The following is a 20,450-nucleotide window of genomic DNA, read 5'->3' on the forward strand; positions in this document are numbered from 1 at the left end:
TCTTTTTTGTATGACTTCTTTTTTTTTGGGTAGACGCCCAGTAGTGGGATTGCTGGATCAAACCGTAGTTCTACCTTAAGTTCTTTAAAGAATCTCCACACTGTTTTCAATACTTCTACTATTTCTGCTCCTTTTGTTACTTTCTTTTCCCCTATTACTTATGATATCTCACACCTTTAAAAATTCCCACATACCTCTGAATCTCAGATTATTGCTTGGATTGCCATTTCAATGTTCTTTTCTTCAGGTTTAAAAAAAATCATTCCAGATATATTACAAATAATCACAAGACTCTGAATCTTTTAATGCCACTCAATTAACTCCTCACACCTTAGCCTAAATTACTGGGATCAAAAGTGAATCAGACATGACATCTGTTTTCACAGAGCTCATAGTCTGGAAGAGAAAAGGAACACATGAAAAAACTAGAGCACAAACCAATGTGCTCATAAGCACCATTTGTAAGTTCCTAAGTTTTTCATCAATGCAATCAGTCATTTTAGCAGCTTTCTAGTTAACATTTGCTCAGCTCACCTCCCATAGTACATAAGCATTCTTAATATGAATGTATGCTTTGAGATATGAATACTTGGGCAAAATTTTCATTCTCCAAATTGTGGATCAGTCTCCTAATCATGTTTGCATGTATTTTTCTCATGAAATCAAAGATGCATTTTTGAAGTAGATCAAATAAAATTGAATTGCCATGTAATATTAAAAGATTGAAGCAACTATGTGAACATTTCAGTAGACATTTACCTTTGAACCATCTATATTATCCATAAGTCAAATTGTTACCCCACACAAAGTGTCAAATAAATAAATAAATAAATATATATATATATGTAAAGCATCATGGAATTTTGGGGAGGCCCACTGGGGAGATAAGCAGGATTGATAGAGGGTGACTCCTGGACATTTTTTCCTACTGTCTGAAAACAAGCTAGCTAGGATGCAAAGCTTATTTTTACTGAAGCAAGGAGTTTTGAAACTAAACGCAAAATCCCCCCAAACTGAGGACCCTATCTTTCCCATTCAGGGCACCTAGTGTTTCCCAACCACTTCTCCAAATAATTGGCACCTATGCTCTTGGTACCAAATAGTCTGTTTCTTTCCCACTGGAAAACCACTACTTCAATAACCCCATATTAAAAAAGGGAAAACTCTACACTAGCCACACCACCCACTGAAGCACAAACCCACAGTATCTTCTGCCACTCCGCAGCATTCCACAGAAAATGCCGGAAGTCCAAAGAAATGTTACCTATAGACCTTTCTGTAGGTGTCCAGCCTGTCCTCAGTGACACTGTTATCATTCATGACAATAGCATGACAGCTGTAATCCCAAAATTGGGAATATTTCTTAATACCAATGTCTAGGACAATATTGCTGGATATAATGAACATCATCAAGAATGTATATCCATACAGGGGGTCAAGTTATATGGCTCTGGTTGTTTTAGCTCTCAGCCTGAACTTATTTATTTAATTGAGACAAGGTCTCTCTATGTTACCCAGGCTGGAGTACAGTAGCATGATGACAGCTCATTGCAGCCTCCACCTCCTGAATTCAAGCAATTATCCCACGTCAGCCCCCTGAGTAGCTGGTACCAGAGGTGTGCACCAGCACATCAGGCTAATTTTTTTTTCTCCTTTTTTTTTTTGTTGTAGAAACAGTATCTCCCCGTGTTGCGCAGGCTAGTCCTAGGCTCAAACAATCCTCCCGCCTCAGCCACCCAAATTGAGATTACAGGTGTGAGCCACTGCACCTGGCCCTAATCTTCTTAATACCATATTTGCTTGATGTTTTAATGAATTAAATCATTCAATTACAAAAAGTTTCTTAATATTAAATTCCAAAAAGGGCGAAAACCATCTTTTAATCTTAAAGTAACACAACTAGAAACATCTTTTATAAAAAATAAAGCTAACAAGATAACAGCTTCAGAAAGCTTTTGTTCAAGGATCACAAGCTACTCATCATCAGAACAAATGCAATCCATGAGAGTATTTTGACTGGCTGCAGATATTTAACATTTTTCTTTCAAATGGAATGACTTGGTAAAGCATGCCATGACAATTATGCCTAGTCCTTACCACAGCCTGTGGCAACATCTTTCTCAATAATCATCCCCTGGTCTTTAAAGACAACTTTGTTTATGAACCCTAGTTTGCATTATTTGTCTTTAAAAGGTTTTGGGAGAAAAAGACATTAGCAAATATGTATAGAAACTCCAAAGATAATTTTTAAATACAGGTAATACAATAAAATATAGATGTGCTTAAAATTTTTAAATCACTTTAAGCATCTATATGGGCTCCAGTTTCAGTGTCATCATATATCTGATAAAGAGTTGGTATAGATGTCCCAGAGGCAGAAATCTATTTCCTGGGATAAGGTATCAATTTTTATAATAAGTATCTTATCAGGCAGCTTCTCTTGATTAGAAATTTTGCATGTGCTTTTTCCATTATGCAAACAAAAAAAAATCAAGCAGACTACTTCAGCAAGTGAAAGGAACATTATTGCAATGTTCCACATTGAAAATTAAAATTTCAAAGTACATAACAATCATCTTAGATTTAATTAACATCTGATCAGTCGCTTAATGTCTGGCCTTTTGGGGACAATTTTTATTTTTTATAAATAACTTCAACTGTCTTCAAAATTTTGACCAAATTGAGATTCTTGGAAACTTAACAACAGAAGAGTCACTAAGAACAAAAAATTAACCAACAACAGAGATTTTATTTAAACTCAAAGGGCTTAAATAGAATACTAGCAATACCAGCAGTAAGAATAAATGTAGAGAGGTTAAGACTAAGGTAAATACATGAAAAGTTGCCTTTGAATTAAATCACGCAGAACAAAGCCAAACAATACAGTGATTAGAATGTGCACCTGAGACATGCAGCTTTTATAATTATCATCTGGTTATTTTGAAGCAGCAAGAATGCTATATTGTTATCTATCTCTGAAGAGTCAAGTATTCTAAATTAGACATCATTTATGCATTCACATACTCATCATCCATCTATCAAATATTTATTGAGCACTTATTTTGTATCAGACTTTCTATCTGTAAGAGTTAGAGATAAGATCTTCAGTGAAAGCAAGGTCTGTTCCTTGATGAAGCCTAAATTCTAGTGGAACAGAAAACAATTACAATAAAAACCAACTTTTGAGTAATGTTGTTTCAGATAGGCATACATGCTATAAAACAATGAACAGGGTGATGTAATGGAGTGGCTGAAGGTGAATTAGTTTAGTCTGGATGGTTGGGGAAGCCTTTCTAAGAAATATGTAAGTCACAGGGCTTCTTGGATATGCACGTGAGTCACCTGGGTATCTCCTTGAAACGCAGATCTAAAGGTCTGAAGTAGGGCCTGAGATTCTGCATTTCCAGTGAGCTCCCAGGTGATGCTAATGTGTCAGGCCCTCTGACCACACTTTGAGTAGTAAGGATTTTAAATAAGAAATGAGTAAAATTAATTGAGACAGGAGCTCGGTTTCAATAACAATTGCTTGTAGAGGTTTGGGGAAGGAACTGAGATAAGCCCCGCTTTCTTTCCACTTCATTTCCAGTTTCCTCTCATTTGTTTTATTGGGGGCCCCCTCCCTGTGCTATAATGGAAATATATAAGCTATGAGACCAGACAGTCCTGGTCTTCACTCCGTCTCCACCTCTTCACAGCACCTAAGCATTGGGGAGTTTGCTTATCACTCTAAGTCTCATTCTTCTACATTGTATGACCCTTGGATAATATGTGTAGCATATAGAAAATAATCAGTAGATACCTGGATAGATACTCTAGATTGCCTGACCCAATCTCATTCCAAGACTCTTTCTCTTTTGGCTATTTCTATTTTAGAGACACAAAGGCTTAAAAAAAAAACACCCAAACCTTGATTTATTGGCATTCCTTGCAGCTAGAAATGGCCATGGCCATGTGACAAAATTATGGTAAATGCCATGTTGACAGAAATCCTTGGCAGGAGAGAGAGGCAAGGGGAAAGACATTCCTTCCTACAAACAAAGGTGAATCCTCATAGAAAGAGGCCCTTGCCTTTTGTCCCTCACTCTTCTTATTGTCTGCACCACAAAAATGAGTTCTAAAGGCGCAGCATGCATCTTGCAACCATCAGGTGACAAGCAGGATGAAGAAAAACAGCACATAAAGGACAGCACAGCAGAAAGGCCAAAAAAGCCTGAGTGCCCAGCAGTATTGCAGAGTCACTGTTCCTACCACAGACTGCTCAGTTCCATGCTCTTTGAAATATGAGGAAAATAAGCCTTTACTTTTTAATCTTGTGTTAGGTTTGCAGGTTCTTGTAGCTACCACAATGGATATCTAATTGTTTAGAATAGCTTTTTATTATTTTATTTTTTCTGAAGTCATTTAGTAATAGGCAATGGTATATGCAACACAAAACTTTTGTCACTGTAATTAACAATGCCAACCTGCTGTGGCTTGCCAGTTAGACTACCAAGAAATACCACTGCATTGGAATCTTGATTTGTATTACCACTAAAGATAACATGAAAAGCTTCACCCATCAACCCCTAAATTCTCAAGACAAATTTGAAGTGCTTGCTTTTTAGAAATTGTAATTGAAATCCCCTCATTCTATGATAACTGATGTTGTTACCACATAATGAATAAGCCAGCATCAACCATCATTCCAAAGCAAATCTGTGACACTCGACAAGAAATAAAAATAATTTCATTGGGCTCCGTGCCTGGAAAAACAAGGCATGTAGTATTATACTCAACTGGTTTGAATGGAAAACAAAATTAACAAATTGAATGAACTGCTGTGAAAAATGTTTGGAAAATTGACACAAATGCAACTGAGTGCCAAGGAAAGAAACTTTTAAAAGACATTTTAACCACTGTCACACAGGTAAGAGTCCATGAATACAGTTAATTAATAAGCAAGTAATTTACTCAGTTTCTATTATGTTTGAGGCAATGTAGGAAATGTAGAGAATGAAACCATATGCCATCTTCAAGGCCCATAATGATTTGGGAATGACAAGATAAAGAAGTTGGATACACCATTACAAGAATATTTAGAAGGATGACTCCAGCAGCAAGGAACAGAGCGTTTTAAGGGAAGGACCCTTACTATAAGCTAACGTAGATCGGGAAAATCTAACTATACAGAAAACAAGTGGGATTTTCATGATGAATAAGGTGACAAAGATAGATTCCAAGTGAAGGAAAATTTGAGGACCTGGGTAAGGAGAAAGAAGAGTATGAGCTGAAAATGAACAGACCAGCTTAACTTGTCCCCAAGTTTCAAAAAAGTTTGAAGGTGAAATGGTAGTTAGAAAGTGGTCTGTGGGGAACTTAATAAGCCAATTCTTAAGTAATTTGAACTTAAAAATCTACTTACACGAGCTAAGAGCATATAAGAAGGTGCTACAGTTGTGTTTCCTTAATTTTAATAATGTGATGACCCAAAGTGTTGGAAAGTTAGTAGAATTCTTATTGGCTTTCTCTTCCAGCTGTCTCTTGGAACTACTTTTAGCAGCAATCCTGTAATCTTTCAATTGTAAAACCCCATGGGCACATCTCTTTCCTCATCTTACTTAATATCTCTATGACTTCTGGCTCTGTTTCCCTCTAATGCCTACCATTATTAATCTATCTCCTTTACTGATACTTTCCTCCTGGTTCCTCAAATGTTAGTATGATCCAGGGTCCTACCCTTGACCTACTTCTTTCCTCCGTCCTCTTGAAGTTCTCTTTAGAATTCCTAAATAATCTCATCTATGACCATTTTTTTTGCATTACCTTCAATATATTGATGGCTATCAAATCTATACCTTCAGTCCATAACTCTCTCTTAATCACCTGACCCACATGTCTATTTGCCTATACAACATGCATAGAAACCTCAAACAATAGACCCAATACTGAATTCATTAATGTTCCTCAGAAACTTATTTCTCTTCTGCATTTGCCATCTAGATTAAAGTCATTAATTATGTTTGCTAGGGCTGCTATAACAAAATGCAATCAGCTCTCTGTTATCTGTAGGTTCCACATCTGCAGATTCAACCAAGTATGGATCAAAAACATTCAGAAAAATAATGGATGGCTTCATTTGTACTAAACATATATAGGCTTTTTTCTTGTCATTATTCCCTAAATAATACAACATAAAAACCATTTTCACAGCATTTACATTGCATTAGGCATTATAAGTACTCTAGAGATTTCTTTTAAATATATATGTTATTGCGTTTTAGGTTTTGGGGTACATGTGAAGAACATGCAAGATTGTTGCATAGGTACATACATGGCAATGTGGTTTGCTGCCTTCCTCCCCATCATCTATATCTGGCATTTTTTTAAAGTATAAAGGAGGATGTGCAAAATACTACACCATTTTGTAAGAGGAACTTAAGCATCAATGGATTATGGTAACCTCAGGATGTAGTGGAACAAATCCCCCAATGACACAAGGAGAGACTATACCTCAGAATGCGTGGTTTAAACAACAGAAATTTATTTTTTTTTACAGTTTTGGCAGCTAGAAATTCAGGATTAAGGTTGGTTTAGCAGGTTGGTTTCCTGAGGACTCGCCTTGGCTTGCACACAGCTGTTCTATTCCCATGGTCAGCAGTCCCTCTGTGCTTTCACACCCCTGGTGTCTTTTTGTTTGTTCTAATATCTTATAAGGATGCTAGTCAGACTGGATTAGGGGCAACCCTGACAGCTTCATTTTAACTTATTCAAAAGTCTCATCTCTAAATATAGTTACATTCTGAGATACTGGGGGTAAAGCCTTCAACATATACATTTGGGAGTGACGCAAATCAGTTCATAACAGCCCTTAAACCAGAAACAGGATTCCAAAAGTCTCCTTTTCCTTCATTTCTTATGTCAAGGACAACCTGTTCTAACTCTGAAATATATCTGCATGCCACCTAAACTCCCTAGGGTTGAACTTCAACTTCATGACTTTTCTTATGAACAAAGTCAACTACTTGCTGTTTCATCACCTAAAATTAACATTCTTTCCTTTCAGTCTTACTCCACACATAAATCATCTTTCAAGATTTGCTTCAATATTATTTCTCCTGTGAAGTTCTCCTGACTCTGCTCTGCCTCTCACTGACTCATCCTATCTTGTTTCGTTGTCTCAAAAGAATTTATTATTTCTGTCATTCTACTATCACTGAACATACTGTATTGCAAATACTGGATCTGTGTTCACCAGAAGATTATGAGCACTTTGTGAAGGGCAAGTGAGGGAGAAAAAGCATCATGTAGGCTCTGAGGTTTGGCTGCATTAGTGTAAATCCTAGGTTACCATTTTTTTTTTAACTATGTCAACTTTATCAAGTTATTTTAATTCATCAATAAGTGAGAACAGAAATAATGCTTATTTCACAGAATTATGAGAAGTAAATGAAGTAATCTATGTGAAGCACTTAGCATGAGGCAGAGACTCAACAAGAGATAGGTGTTTTTATAAATCCTATAGAATGTAACAACCATGACCATATCTTTTATTGAGCGTATTCTGCATTCCCTGTGCTATATGAATTGCATATATTATCTCTTATAAACCTATAACAAATGCAGAAGATATATATGGGTACCTCATTTTATAGATGAGGAAACTTAGTTTCTGAGACACTAAGCAGCTTAAAAGGCCTAACAGCCAACATTCAGTGGAAAGGATTTAAGCTGAGACCTAAGATGTTTTCAAGCATATTGTCTTCATTTTGACATCCCCAAATGCTAATGCAATACTGGGCTCAGAGTGGGTTCTCAATAAATATTTTTTTGAATTATTTCTTACATTGTTAATCCACGTTTAAACTTATATTAAATTTTAAATATAATTTTAAAAACTAATTAAATTAAATTAATTTAATTTTAATTAACTAAAAAAATTTAAGCTTCCTTCTGAGACTATTTTTCTTCTCTCAAAGGAAACAATTCCCTCTGAATCACTCCATTCAAAGACCCTCCGTTCTCATCCCTGTTAATGTTTTTCCTAATCCTTCCCCACCATTGAGGACCTGGTGTCCAAAAACACTTTGCCTACCCTGGCTTCTTGTATTAAGTAGACATTCTTTTTCTTTCTTAATTTTTTAATAAAAAGGACATATTTAATCACAGCCAAGATATCTGATCAGCAACAAAAGAACCTCAATTGCCAAGCTGATTGATATATAAATCCAAATTTTATATCAAAATATTTCTTAACTGATCAAGGAAGATATAAATAAGGCCTCATATTAAATTCACTCCATAAGTAACACTTGACATGGACATAGAAGTTAGTGACATACACATTATTTTTGGAATAGAAGTAAAATATGTGCCAAAAAGAAAGGTAGTTTTAAAAGTGATAAAAACCATCAGATTTCTGCCGAAGTTTCTCTCTCTCTCTCTCTCACACACACACACACACACACACACACACACACAAACCCCCTCAGATCCACTAGCTGAAAGCTACTGTACATACAAGTAGTAGTTTGAATTTTGTGCTAATCTTCCAAGAATGCTGTTCATTAATAAAAGGCCTATGTTGTATCCATACCTTGTTAGCCTCTTCTATAAAACATGTTATTCCTTATTTAAAATAAACTCCCCCAAAACATAGATAAATGATTAAACTATTTTAATAGAAGTCCATGCCATCTATATCTCTTAAATGAAGTCCACCATATGAACCTCAGTATTAGTTTAATTAACATGAAGCTTATTTATACAACTTAGATGAACTTCAGTGATGCATTTGCAGAAGATGCAATACTGGGTCAGGTCATGTACTCATTTAGTTTTTTAATGTTATGACACAATACTGCTGCAGTTATGTGGTGACAGTTTAATAATCAAACACTCGTTAGGAAGTTTTAAAAATATCATATGTTAGGGTGTGCCTTTCCTACAAGACATGCCATCAATTGATGAGTTTTAACTGCAAGACATACTATCAATTAGTGAATTTTAAGGTGTTTTTCTCCATTAAGTGCAGGTACAAATATATATATATATATATTTTTTTTTTCTATTTCTTTTTCTTTTATTGAGACAGGGTCTCACTCTGTCACCCAGGCTAGAATGCAGAAGTGTGATCACCATTCACTGCAGCATTCACCTCCTGGGTTCAAGTGATTCTCTTACCTCAGCCTCCCGAATAGCTGGGATCACAAGTGTGGACCGCCATGACCTGGATAATTTTTTATTTTATTGTTATTTATTTTTGGTAAAGATATGGTCTCCCTATGTTGCTCAAGCTGGTATCAAACTTCTGTTATCAAGCAGTCCTCCTATCTTGGCCTCCCAAATTGTTGGCCATTTTTAAATTATCATTTTATAAGCATGGTGACTTACAATAGTTACTCTGTCTTTCTAAAAATGCTATATACTTTTATGGGACATTTATAATAAGGTAGCAATAGAAAAAACTATTCTTGAGCATTCAATATATATTAGAAGCAATAATTTCATATGAGATAATGTTGAGATAATATCTAGGGACTTGCTAGCAAATATTTCAAAAAAATTAAATCACATTGTGCATAATATAATTAATGTTGAAAGTGTCTTGTCGATATTATTTAAATCTTGTAAGAGATAGTCTTTACATTGTACATATTCCCTAAACAAAACGAGAATATTATTGAGTACAATTTAATAGATCTACTTAAGTACAAATGTAAAACTCATTTTTAAGACAGAACTTTGGCTTAGTTTTTTATTGGTTGCACAGTGTTCAAATGTATGTCCTTCACTTCCAAATGACAGTTGTAATCTTTCAAGTGCAAGCAGCTCTACTAGTGTGACATGCTAGCCTCTCTGTGCTCCTTAACTTAGTTATTTCCAGGGATAGAAGAAAAACATAATTTGATTAAGCTTGGAAGGTGATATGGATATGTATAGGATGTATCCTTTGTCTTCCCTCTCCTTAGGGAGCAACTGTTCTGCTCTGGTCTTCCAGACATTAAGTTACACAGTGAGAGGCTCTGCTTTGGCCTCAGTCTAGCTTTGTGACTGAGGGACAACTTTGCCTAAAACTAGAGCTCACTAGAACGAAACCTACTTGCAAGTAGAGATATTTCCTGTTCTCCTTTATAAGTTTCATCAGAAATAAAGGTGATATTTTGGTCTCCAATCTACTCATTTTTCTTTTTCAGCTGATTCAGAGCATGGGTGGTAAAGATGAGTATTTTTATTGAGCTCTCTCAAACTCCAAATGAAAAGGTCTTCTTCACTGCTTTTATTCATTGCAGTCCACCAAGATGGGGATTTCTCCCCTATCAAGACACATAATGAATATAAGACAAAGATGATTAAAGAATTTGTATAAAACCATTAGGCATGGTCCTCATATTCAAAACCAGTCAGTTAAAGATTAATCAAACTGCCTCCTTTCAAGCAAAAAAAAAAAGTCATGTACTTCTTTCTAAGGACTGTGTTATATTTCTACTTCTCCACACATATTTGTGAATGTACGTAATATGACTATGTATTTATATATTGAATAATTTTATTCAAAAAATCCTTACCCTTTTTATTTCTGTATTACAAAGAAAATATTAAAAGTAAAAACCGTACACACCAAGTTCCATACTTATCTTCATGGAACTTACATTGGACAGGTATTACATTTGCTCTAAAATTCAAGTAACTTTAATTTTTAGGTGGCTCTCCCTTGCATATGTAAAATAAATCACAGAATTTAGTCATGCCAATATAGAGCAAAACAGACATGCATTTGCAAGGATTTCAAATGCTAGAAATGAGAGTACCAAACTATAATAGCTGTTCATTTGGGTTGTCATTTCAAGAGGCATAATGTATTGAAAACAATCATACCCATTTTAAAAAAAGAGCTGAAATAAAAGAGTCTACTCCTAAAAAGACATAGCTGTTGAAATGTCAAGTAGCTGGTTCTACAAAAGAACTTACTACTTAAGAAATCCACACAGGATAATTGCTTTTTCTCTGCTGACTAGAATCCTACTTCTGCTTAAAAGAAATAATATCAGCATTTTTTCAGTGTTAACTTTTGTTAGCTTATATAAAATGCAAGGAATTTCTTAATATATTATAAACAGAAGATACAAGGTAAACCACACAAATTCTTAGACTCCTTTAAAGATAACTGAAAAGCTTGTTTATGTCTTAAAGTATTATATTGTTACATATGATAAGGTACAGGATTCACATTTGTTTGCAACAGTCTATTCTAACAACCACTAAGCTAGGGTTCTTAATTTTGTACAAAACTAAATTTTGCACATCTAAGTTTTGAGCTACAGCAATCTAGAGGAAACAGAGATGTAATTTTGATCACATCCTCTTAACATCACTTATCCCATCCATTAATTTTTGCCTGATACAACGAAGTAGTGTTAATCCTTATATTGTGAAATACTGTTTTCTCATCCTCATCCTATTAGCATAGGAATATGAACTTCTAGTTCCTGTCAAGCAAGTCTTTATTATAAAGACGATAGAATGTGAATGCATGTGAGTCTCTGTGATTTTGAAATATGTACCAAATACTGACTGCTAACAGTTTTGAATATTTATCAGTTGCTGTCATTAAAAATGCATTTTTTTCTCTGAGAGTTTTTAAGTAAACAGTTTCAAAATGTTACTCCATCTGTCAATGTTTTCTGAAAACGGTACCAACCTTCTTTTTTATCTTCTGGAGTAATCTTCACTTTTGTATCTGTTATATCTTTGAATGAGGCCAGAAAAAGAACTACATCTCCTTTTTCATTCTTTATGGGAACAATATCCAGTAGGCACCAAAAAGGAGATCCTGCAACAGTGATAAAAATACAAATCAACCATTGCCTTCTGTTTTTTCTATGGAAATCTCAATCATTAATAAAAACAAAGCCTTTAGTGTTTTCTTCAATCCCACAACTCCCTCCATCTTAAAAATGTCAGTTTTCAGATTCCATAAATTTCTATCCTATATGCATCTCTCTTCATTCCAAGGGAAATGCTTTTTCTGGAAAAAAAAAAAAAAAAAAAAAAAAAAAATTTTAAACAAAAACACTTGTCTGTGCTGAGACATTTCTGCTTACATCATTCAAACTGCATTTCTTCTTTGAACTTGTTGATGTTGAAACATTCCATTTCATGAGAGATTGCCCCTTCCCACCCCCAGCACACACTGGTTCTTCAATAAAAACCTTTGTTTGGTATGAGTTTGCCAGAGGTTTATTTCATCAATTTAAAAAATCAAAGCTTGCCCAACAGAATGCTAAAATAAAAAAGATCAAAAATATCACGTTTGGGGGAGCACGCATAGCCACTTGAACTTCGTACATTGCTGTCTGGTTGCAAATTAATACATCTATTTTAAACGTAGGTAGTATTAAAATTTATTCTCACAATACAACATTATACATCAATGTGAATGAGTGACTTAAAATCATTCGAAACTAAATAGATGACTATCACTAATATAATGTTGAGCAACAAATGAGTTCACAAACACAAATGAGTAGAATGCAATAAGAATTTGTTTGTATTAAGTACAGAAACAGGCAGAACTAATCTATGATGTTAAAAGTCAGGTTAATTGTTACTTTTGGAAAATTGTGATTAGAAAGGCACTCAGATCTGGGAGTGGTAGGATGCTAGTCAAGTTTTGTTACATGATTTTTATGCTGTTTACATAGGACTGCTCAGTTCTTACATGCTTATGTGTATTTTTCAGTATGCATGTCACATTTCAAAAAATATTTGAAGAAGAAATAATCAAATTCAATTCAATTTTGAGCAAAAAACCACAAGAAATATCATTAAGATTCAAGTTCAAAATATAGTAGCCAAATGGTCTTGCCTAAAGCTTATTTTTCAACTTTTAAATATATTTTAAAATATGTATTTTAGGATTATGTAAAAAAATCGTGCACTATATTTCCTACTGAAAGGCATTCTGGACAGGAATATTTGAAAATGATGAAGTTGTTGTTGCTTTAAAACTAAACTATTAATCTATTCACACACAATTTTCCCTTATTTTCTTTTGATGAGGGAAAAAAGACTTCAATACTGTAAATTTTCATCTTATTTGGGTGTTGATTTCAAAGTCAGGGTATAAGACAAAAGTATAAGACAGTCAGAAATATCCTTGATATTTTGACTTGTTTTGCATATGCTGTATTAGACTTCATAATTTCCAACACAGCTGATGTATTCATCCAACCTTGAGATCTATCATTTTTTTCTTCAGTTGAATAGATAGTGAAGCCATAGGAGCCATCTGATATAAAAGTCATATTTTTATCGTAGCTGCTGCTGTATTTGTTTAAAATAATGGTTGGATTCATAGGCAATAAATGTGTGTATGACATGCTGCTCTCATAAGTTCTGTATATAACATAAATATACACTTTGCATGGAATATAACAAAATATGCTTATTCGCTTGTTCCTGTTTTCTCCCAATAGTTTGAGTCGTCCTTTCCTTCCTTCCTTCCTTCCTTTCCTTCCTTCCTTCCTTCCTTCCCTTCTTTCTTTCTTTCCTCTTTCTTTTTCTTTCCTTCTTTTCTTAGCCCTATGATATCCCCTTTCATTAATCTGCCCCAATATCTATTCCATGGCAATCTCATTTCAATAGCTCATCACCAGGCTCTAGAAGACCCTGGGTCTAACCATCGTTCTAACATTAACTAGCCATGAGACAATAGGGAAGTCAATTAACCCACCTGGAACTTGGTTTCCTTCATTGTAACATTCTCACATCCTTCACTCCAGTAGTGAATACAGTGACCCCCCAAAATGTTAGGACAATATATCAACTCAAATGTTTGAGATTCATGGAGAAGCCTCATAAATGAGCTATACCCCTAACCAAAACACTGCTATCCTCATCACTGCAGAATGGCTCTTAATTCAAATTTTATCTGTGGTCACCATTTTGAATTGGGAGCCTTTGCTGTAGCTATGATAGAAACAAAAAGAATCACCAGGCTAAACTCATAATCAGACTTCAGAGAAAGTAATAGTGGGAACACAAAGAATGGTATGAATCTGACATTTTGGTTCACATTTCAAAGCATCTCTCTGTCAATTACCTTGCAAGAACGTCACCAAATCATAACCAAATCTATTAATTTTCCTGAAAATCTTTTATTTATGTACTCAGACAAGTATCACTATTGTCTCCAAAGAGCCTTTCCACAGGTGCACCAACGTATTTTGGAGAGGCAAAAGCACAACGTGAGGTGAAAGCCAAGGAAATAGCTGTTGATATGGCAATATTCACTGATCAGCCCTTGAGGCACAGCCATCATTTCACATTACATTCTGGAAGAACTGAAAGTTTACTTTGAGATTTGTCTTTTAAGTTAGTGATGTGATCACTGACATTTTACAAATTCAATAAAACTTCATTAATACAGATCTTTCTAAATTCAAGCTTTGGAATGATTTTACATGAATCAGGCTGAGGTCTACCTTCCCAGTGCCTATATGACAAAAAAAGTTTATTAGGGAAACGGTGTAAAGGGCATAAAAACTGTTTCCTTCCCTCCCTCCTTCCCTTCCCTTCCCCTCCCCCCACCCCTCCTTCCTTCCTTCCTGACTGCCTGCCTGCCTAGCTTTCTGCCTCCCTCCCTCCTTCCCTCCCTCCTTTCTTTTTTCCTTTCAACTGCCCCTCCAGATATATCCACAGCAACAACCTTACAATATAGCTTCAGGTATATTTATGCTTTTCTTTCTTAACTTTAGAAGAGAGCAAAGCATATACCGATTGTGTTTTCTTCTAGAAAGACAATAGATGCCAAAAGCTACAAATCATGTTCAATGCAAGACCCTTTACACTTAGCATGCTCACTTATCCTTTGCTTCTCTTCTTTCCTAAATCTTTCCAGCAAGTCCCCCATCCTGGATCTCTAATGACACCTTCAACCTCTTATGAATGCAATAATTCAAGTTATTCTCCAGGATCAGGCTCTTCCTCACTTACCTGTGGACTCAACGATGATCGACTCTTTCAGTCAAGAGCAATTCAGGCCCAGTGCAACAAATCTCTCTTAGGGCTAAAACGGGAAGCTGCAAGTCCCTCAGCCTCAAATTCAGAGATGTGAATGATTTTAAGAGCAGAGTTAGAGGGCAGACATTTCATGAAAAGTTTAACTCCTTCTTTATATAGCAGCCGTAATTATCATGTGGGTTGGAGAGTGCCAACACAGATGAGGCTCTAACAGGATTTAGATTAATGACACCTTTAATTTCTATGGATAAATACAATTGTGGAGAGAAAACAAGGTTTTTATCTTATATGGGAAAATCTACTTTTGGAATTGAATAAACAGTTACACAAAAGCTTAAATCTGGTGGAATATCCCTTGTCTCCATTTTGGTACTTTCTTTTTATTGATTGGGAAACAAGAACGCAGGATGATTTGACTTACTAATATTCTTGTTTGTTTATTTCTTTTTATTGAGGTAAAACTCATATATATGGTTTACCACCTGTGCCTCTTTGGTGTTTAAGAGAAAGTCTTACTCTGCCACACAGGTGGGAGTGCAATGGCATGATCATAGCCTACTTTAGAATCAAGGAATCCTGCCACCTCAGCCTCCCAACTAGCTAGGACTACAGACGTGCACCACCATGCCTGGCTAGTTTTTAATTTTTTTGTAGAGATGGGGGTCTCACTATGTTTCCCAGGCTGGTCTCAAATTCCGGGCCTCAAGGGATCCTCCCACCTTGGACTCTCAAGCGCTTGAATTACAGGCATAAGCTACCATGTGCAGCCCATTTTTACCATTTTTAAATGTACAGTTCAGTGGTAATAAATATCTTTATAGATATTTTTCCCTTCATCCCCTTGTCTCCCCTTCCTAGTCTAGGGTAACCAACAATCTAGTCTCTATCTTCATAAGATCTACTTTTTTAGTTCTCAAATATGAATGAGAACATGCAATATTTATCTTTCTGTGCTTGGCTTATGTCACTTAACATAAGGTCCTCCAGTTCCATCAATGTTTCTGCAAATGACAGAATTTCATTCTTTTTTATGGCCAAATAATATTCCATTGGGTATATATACACCACACTTTCTTTGTCTATCCATCCCTTGATGAACACTTAGGTTGATTTTATAACTTGGATATTGTAAATAGTGCTGCAATAAATATGGGAGTACAGATATCCCTTTCATCTATTTATTTCCTTTCTTTTGGATATATACCTCGTAATGGAATTGCTGGATTATATGGAAGCTTTATTTGTGGGTTTTTGAGGACCATTCCATACTATTCTTCATAGTGGCTATACTAATTTTTGCTAATATTTATAACTGTAAGAGAACTCATATGCTTTCCAGGCACCATTAAAAGATACTTGTCAATAGACAAAAACTAATAATAGCTAACTAATAATAATGTTTCTAGTGTGACTTCATGGTTTAATAACTGAATACAAGGAGATGCAGGTATAAGGAAAATTGAGTTGCGAGTAGTCCCATTCTCTTTAATAACTGTGCTGTCATGATGGGAAATAGTTGCATTGCTCAATATAACACAATAGGTCAAAGTGAGACATAGAATCATTTTATGTTTTCTTGTTTCTAATATCAAGCAGAATTTTGAATAAATTTTTAATGATAAATATATGCCATCTTTATTTTTTGAAATTATAGCAACAATAACATAATATCCCAAGAGCATTAGTGTTATGTGACCTAAACATTTTCAGGTGTTCCTCCTACTTCACATTAGGTCTGATGAGTCTTATTTTCTGCAACCATTGTCTCAGTGCTACTTAATGATAAAATAACATGCTTGCTAGTTTTTAGAAATTAGTCCAGAGAAGAATACACACACACACACACACACACACACACACACACACAGATATTTGGGTGGGAGTGGGAAAGGGCTGCAGGTGAGGAAACAAGGCTGTTATGAATCGTGGCTGGGTGATGGGACACTCATTTCCTTAGCAGAAAGAGTATTGCAGTAATTCAGTCCTAACAGAATCTACCAGAAAGCTTTGCATTGCCCCTCCTCTTTATCATATTTGCTACTGTTTTGTTCTGGTTTCAGTCATCTCTTGCCCACTTTTCCAAAGTATTCTTTCTGTCTCTAGTCTTCCTCCCATGCTGCTGTCAACAAGCTTTGAAAATACAGGATCCTGATGAAAAATACCTGAGGGCTTTTCACTGTTTGTTCAAATCAGCACAACATTCCAGATACTAATCAATATGGAAGATGTATTTCAAGGGAATAGAAAATACAGGAGTGTGATGGACATGCAAAGAGATAAATTTTAAAAACCTGTCATTTTACAAAGGAGGTAGAAGTTCCCTAGAATACCCAAAGCTGCTTGGCAAATAAGTGAAATAAGTGTCTACAGCACCCTCACCAGCTCTTCCTGATGTTTGTACTATCCTAACAGATGAAAGTAATGGTTCTTTAGAAAATACCAGGTAAAGGCTTCACCTTATCTGCAGTGAACATTTCTTCCAGGGACCATCTATCTACAGTGCAGTCCATATAGACTGTAAGTCTTTGCTCAGTCCTCACTGAATTTACGTTGGGTCAATACCCTTCCTCCAAATGCTCCAGGATACTAGTGAGGCAAAGTAAATGGTACTGGGGCCCTGACCCCTTGTGTAACAGGAGAGGGAAGCATGGGGTAGACAGGAGATGAACTGAGAGACAGCTGTAGAGCTCCCTGAACTGGGTGGTGGCTAAGGACACTCTTCATGGCAATGCTTAATGAAAAATAAAACACGTGTTTTAAATTTCTTTTTGTGTGAAAAAAAGATGGGCAGAATACACATACAACGTTGAATTTAAAAAAAGACTGGCAGAATACACATAAAATCCACAATGGTAGATTGTGAATTATGGTTTAATGTCCTTTTCTTCACGGATCTTTACTTTCAAGTTTTTCAGAATAAGCATGAAGAAATATATAGTGGGATTCTGTCAACTCCAGTGATGTGGGGTGGAGATGTAACGAGTTCAAGACTGGAGCAATAAGAATGATGAAGTAATATTCTTATGGATATTACTTCTATGGAAGTAATTAGAACTTCTATGGAAGTTCTAATGGATACTTCCATTTCAAACTTTTGAGAAAAGTTTTTATGTTAAGTCATAATATCTGACAGAGAGAGAGGAGGGAAAGGAAGGGGAGGGGAGGGGAGGGGAGGGAAATCAAGTTATGCTTAAACGGATTAAAACGTGCCAAGTTTTTATCCTCTTTTCACTTTGATCCAAGTTACCTTTCTCCTTAAATAAAAGTACTTTATTCATTTCCCAGGTGTATGTATACCCACTTCTCAGAAATCTCAAATAATTAGGAACAAGAGGAGCCTGGAAACTTCAGGCACAAAAATATCCTCCAGACATGATTTAGTCAACATGTCAAGTATACTCGTTCAACAATTAACTGGGGTTATTGACCAGTAGAACTAATACTTGCTTTAAGAAAACCCAATTTGTTCCCATGGTAAACACAGATAATTCTTACCTACAATTGAAAGGATTTTTCATGTACAGTTAAACACAAATTCAGCAGTTATAGTTTTATAGGAGGAAATGGAACAATTGAGTATAGTCCAATGAGAAACAGAGATCAAGAGGCCCTGAAAATAACACACACAGCAAAGACCTAGTGAGATTAACAGTGTGTGTTATGTGCTAACATAGTAACTATTAAGAGCGTATCATGTGCCAACATTGTGCAACGTGTCTTGCATGTATTATATCTAAAGTTCCCACTGATCAACCTGATCAACATTTTACTGCAATGAACTATATTTTCGAATTGTAGAGATTGAGATGTGTAGTATTTTTTTCAGGTCACACGACAGTCCTGTAAAGGACTTGAATTTAAACACAAGTCTGAGTTTTGATTTTCTAATTTTGCTTTACTATTAATGTAATATTCTGGGAATGATCCTCTTCTATGGACAATATTTTAAATATTGAGTTTCAGGTCAATTTAATTCTCTTTTCTACACATCCTATAGGACATTATTATACATATGATTTTAAAAAATCCTGTTTTAAGAGAAAAAGGTGCAGTAAAGCCTTTTTATAATAAAAAGAATTTCACTCTCAAACCAAGAATAAGAGTAGAACCACTATTTAAAACAAGATTCAGCTATTTAGTTTAAGACTGAAAAAATCCTTTGTTAAGGTATATGTGGTGTTAATTTTTAAATTTGCTTGAGTATCCAGTGAGAGTGGGATCAGAAAAACACCACTGGTGCTGCTGCCAGTCCCAGGTTGAGACAGAGAAAATGTACTTATAAAAGGTTTGTGATTACAATATCTAAGTGTAGTTACTTAGGTTGCTAATGCACGTGGCACCATATTCTGACTTCAATCACAAAGTTTCTGCATGCCTCTGCCTCCCAGTATGTTTCTGCTTCTTGCTCTTAGGAAGCTTTAGAAATGGTGCTCTGTACACTGTGGCAGCTCTGTGTAGGACACATAGCAACATCCTCTGGATTCATCTTCTAAGACTGGAAATAACAAAGAGAACTGAACCCCAATCAACGTCTGAGTCATGACTCTATCTTTTCAATGGTCTTTTTGGAGAAAAGAAGGCCAGATGTGATGGACAATTGGTAGTGAGCAGAAAAATGTCTGATCTGACAGGTTTGGTTTCATGATTGCTACTTCTAAGCCACTTCTTTCTGAGAACAAGGCACTGAAACAAACCCGCTCTCTTGATACTTTTCTTTAAGAAAAGCAATTTAAATATTCTTCAAACATGCAATTGTTCAGTGAGAAAGAACTTGCTTTAAATGAGAATTGGAGGATTAAGTTAACCCTCTCTAATTGCACAAGGCTTTAGTTGGAAGAATCTATGACCTTTGCAGAGCAATGAGAATAATTGTTGGTGCCAACAAACATAATGTCTGTATGAACTCAGCATTGTTATGAGGATCTGGGACTCTGGGATTACCTAGTTTAGGATCCAAAAGAAAACATTTGGAAATTACATTGCAAGCAATCAGACATAAAGTTATTCATTCATTCAGTGGATATTTATTGAGTGCCTGCAATGGCAGGCACTCTTGTTAACTATTTGGATACATCAGTAAACAAAACAGAATGGATTCTGTCTTATCCCTGAAAGGACTTATATTTTAATTGAAGTGAAAAAAAATAAATTATAAATGCACTGTATTAGTAAATTATATAGTTTATTAGAAGGTCTTAAATGCTATAGGAAAATAGAAAAAGGAGAGCAGGGTAAAAGGAGAAATGTAGGAAAGTGTGAAATAAGAGGGTGTAGATTGTGGCATGACATTGTTAAAGAATTATTCATGAAAATGCTACTTAATGTTGCTTTTGAATATTAATGAACTATTTGTGTGTTAGTCCCGGTCTTCTTAGAAGCAAACTATGAGAAGACCATGATGCAGTTTTGATGTGAAGTAAAGGAGAGAAGAGGGAAGAAAAACTGAATGA

The 20,450-nt window shown here is 35.4% G+C and overlaps 1 protein-coding gene across 1 annotated transcript in view; it reads right to left on the bottom strand.

Annotated features, from left to right (window-relative positions):
• The window catches only part of KCNH8 (potassium voltage-gated channel subfamily H member 8), a 341,633-nt gene that overhangs the window by 182,703 nt on the left and 138,480 nt on the right, over positions 1-20,450 (bottom strand). The window contains exon 3 of the mRNA XM_012466726.2: positions 11,678-11,809. Coding sequence (XP_012322149.1) covers positions 11,678-11,809 — 132 coding nt within the window. The remainder of the gene's footprint in view (positions 1-11,677; positions 11,810-20,450) is intronic.

This window comes from Aotus nancymaae, unplaced genomic scaffold (assembly GCF_030222135.1).
Source record: "Aotus nancymaae isolate 86718 unplaced genomic scaffold, 86718_ANA_hifiasm-v0.15.2.pri h1tg000019l, whole genome shotgun sequence".
Classification (NCBI taxonomy): Eukaryota; Metazoa; Chordata; class Mammalia; order Primates; family Aotidae; genus Aotus; species Aotus nancymaae.